The 2,622-nt window shown below is 56.6% G+C and overlaps 1 protein-coding gene across 1 annotated transcript in view; it reads left to right on the top strand.

Annotated features, from left to right (window-relative positions):
- The first annotated feature begins 630 nt into the window (after window positions 1-630).
- DIABLO (diablo IAP-binding mitochondrial protein) overlaps window positions 631-2,622 on the top strand; it is a 20,843-nt gene continuing 18,851 nt past the window's right edge. Inside the window, exons 1-2 of the mRNA XM_004709597.2 lie at window positions 631-700; window positions 1,235-1,361. Coding sequence (XP_004709654.1) covers window positions 651-700; window positions 1,235-1,361 — 177 coding nt within the window. The 5' untranslated portion in view covers window positions 631-650. The remainder of the gene's footprint in view (window positions 701-1,234; window positions 1,362-2,622) is intronic.

The raw sequence follows: 2,622 nt of genomic DNA, 5'->3' as shown, positions 1-2,622 counted from the left end.
CGGAAGCATGAGGGGCACTTTATTATAGAGTCAGAATTCTGTAGTGCAAATGCAAAGGTTGCTGTTCAGGAGAAAAGCAGTCTCTGGGTTGGGGCTTCCTTACACTTCCGTGGTTCGCCCACGATTGGATTCGGAGGGTCAGGACCTAGTCTTTGTGGGAGGGGACCCCCTCATCCCGTGCTCAGGGGCTCTTGACACCCTGCCCCGCAGGTTTTCGTCCCACCGCAGGCCATGCCGACCTCGCCAGCCGTCCACGTGCTGCAGCTGCTGCGGGAGCTGCTGGCCTTCGTGCTGCTCAGCTACACTGTGCTCATCGGGGCGCTGCTGCTAGCAGGCTGGACCACCTACTTCCTGGTGCTGAAGTGACAGCGCCCCGGCCTCACGCACGAGCACGTCCCTCCCCCGCCCCCACTATCTCCCCGCCCCGCGCAGCTGTCCGGGCTCGGGTCCGGCGGTTGGGCGCCGGCGCGGCAGTTACGGCCGTTATTTTGGGCCCCGCCCCCACTTGCCCCGTCTGACCAATCCCGATGGCTTCCTTGGGAACGTGGTCCCCGGGCCAGAGCCCCTCCGCTGGAGGAAGCTGTGCCCCGCCCCCGCCTCGCCTGTAACGTCACTTCCGGCGCCGGCGTCCGGCGCTTGCCCGGGTCGGGATGGCGGCTCTGAGGAGTTGGCTGTCCCGGAGCGTCGCCTCCTTCCTCAGGTACGGCGGCGGGCGTTGAGACGCTCGCGGGCAGAGGGGAGCGGCGCAGGAGGCGCTGCAACCGGGGCCGCGGCGCCCCGCCTCCCGGGGGAGTCCGGCGTCCCCGCGCCCGCCCCTCCTTGGTCGGGCCGAAGGGTTCATTTCCCACTACAGTTTTCAGGGGCTCCGCCTCCTAAGCGTGTCACCCACGCCCGGGCTCTGAGGCGCCCGGGGAGAGCTGGGGAAGGGAGGGGACGCGGCGGGGGAGCCAAGGCCCTGAAGGCCCAGGTGGGTCCGGGACTCGCGCCCCCGACCGACCCCGGAAGCCTTGGGCCGTTGGTGCCTGCGGAAACGGTCGTTGGGCGGCCTTGAGACCGGCGTCAACTTCCTCAGGTGGTAGTTGATGAAGGAAGAATCCCCGGAGGCGACACCCACGCCCCTTCCCCTCCCCCTCCTGGAGGTCCGGGCTCCCGCTCCCTTCTCCGCGGCTTGAAGCCCCGCGCCCAGGGACGGAGGGTTGGGTTAAGTTGGATTAAGTTGGGTTTTTGTTTCCAGGTACAGACAGCGCGTGCCTGTTGCGGCCAATTTGAAGAAGCGCTGTTTCTCGGAGCTGATTCGACCTTGGCACAAAACGGTGGCCGTCGGATTGGGTGTGACCTTGTGTGCGGTCCCTATTGCACAGGTAAAGGTACTGTAGTGTGACCCAGTGTTTCTTGGCTCCGAGTGCTGGGGACACCTAACTTCCTCCCCCAAATTAGGTTGCGTTCTTAGCTGCAGCCCATTTGTCCCCAATCTCAGTGTCCTGGAATTACTCAACTATGATGTCTTTTTATAGAGACTGGTCCCTCCTGATCAGAACATACCCAAAGTGTGTGAGACAGTCTCCACATTCTTGCTTATGAGGAGCTTGTGGTTGTACTTCCTTCCAGACCTTTGCCCTTCTGGAAGTCCATGTACTTACAGTGTTCCTTGGCAAAGCATAAATTAAATGTATCCGTTCGTTCTGACACCCTTAGTCTGCTTCCACATGCATCTGAGGCAGTTGAAACTAGCAGGCATGGCTTGGGTCAGGTGCACCTTAGTCTTCATAGTGATTTCTTGCCCGCCACTAACGTGTATGTTGTGGGTTTAAGTAAAAGGAAATCTTTGAGCACTTGAATCATTGTACCTCTTCCTGGTGTTGTCTGTTGGTCCAGTTGTGAGGATTTTTGTGTTCTCTACGTTGAGTGTAATCCAGACTAGTCTTTGATCTTGATCAGTAAGTGCTTCGAGGTTTCTTGGCTTTCAGCAGGTAAAGTTATGGCATCCGCTAATCACGGCTTGTTCCTGAGCCTGCCTCCATTCTCCATGCCTCCTGATTCATATAACACAGCTTCTCAAATTCTTTGCGCTCTTTCAGATACAGTGTATTCCTTTTACTGTACCAGCGTCTTTTCCTGTCGTGTGGTTTCATCGATAGGCTCCCATTTTGATAGCATTGTTTGGTAGGAATAGCATATCACATGGTATAAAGAAGGGAAGAGAGGAGGAATAAGAAGAGCACAGCAACAAAATAGCTCCTCGTGCAGCTGAAATGCATTGAGCAGTCATTATCTGCCATGCACTGGGGATGGAAGAGTGAGCAGAGTTCCCGGTCTCATATCATTTATACTTTGCTAGGATGGAGGGGGAAAATAAATAGCAAGTGGGGATAGGTGCTGTGACAAAAACAGGACCAGGGCAAATAGATTGGGAGTGCCAGGAGGGCACTAAGATAGGGTGGTAAGAGGGAGTGCCAGGAGGGCACTTTAAGATAGGGTGGTAAGAGTGGGCATCTCTGAAAAAGGAATATGAAGTAAGAATTGGAATGACCTGAGATAATACCTGGCCATCATAATGCCTGGGGGAAGAGCTTTTCTGGCAAAAGGCCCCAGGTGAAGAGTTGAAGTGCTTGATAAGTTGGA

This window comes from Echinops telfairi, unplaced genomic scaffold, assembly GCF_000313985.2.
Source record: "Echinops telfairi isolate 266 unplaced genomic scaffold, ASM31398v2 ScPeMD7_7412;HRSCAF=8450, whole genome shotgun sequence".
Classification (NCBI taxonomy): domain Eukaryota; kingdom Metazoa; phylum Chordata; class Mammalia; order Afrosoricida; family Tenrecidae; genus Echinops; species Echinops telfairi.
This window is presented reverse-complemented; position numbering and strand designations above follow the sequence as displayed.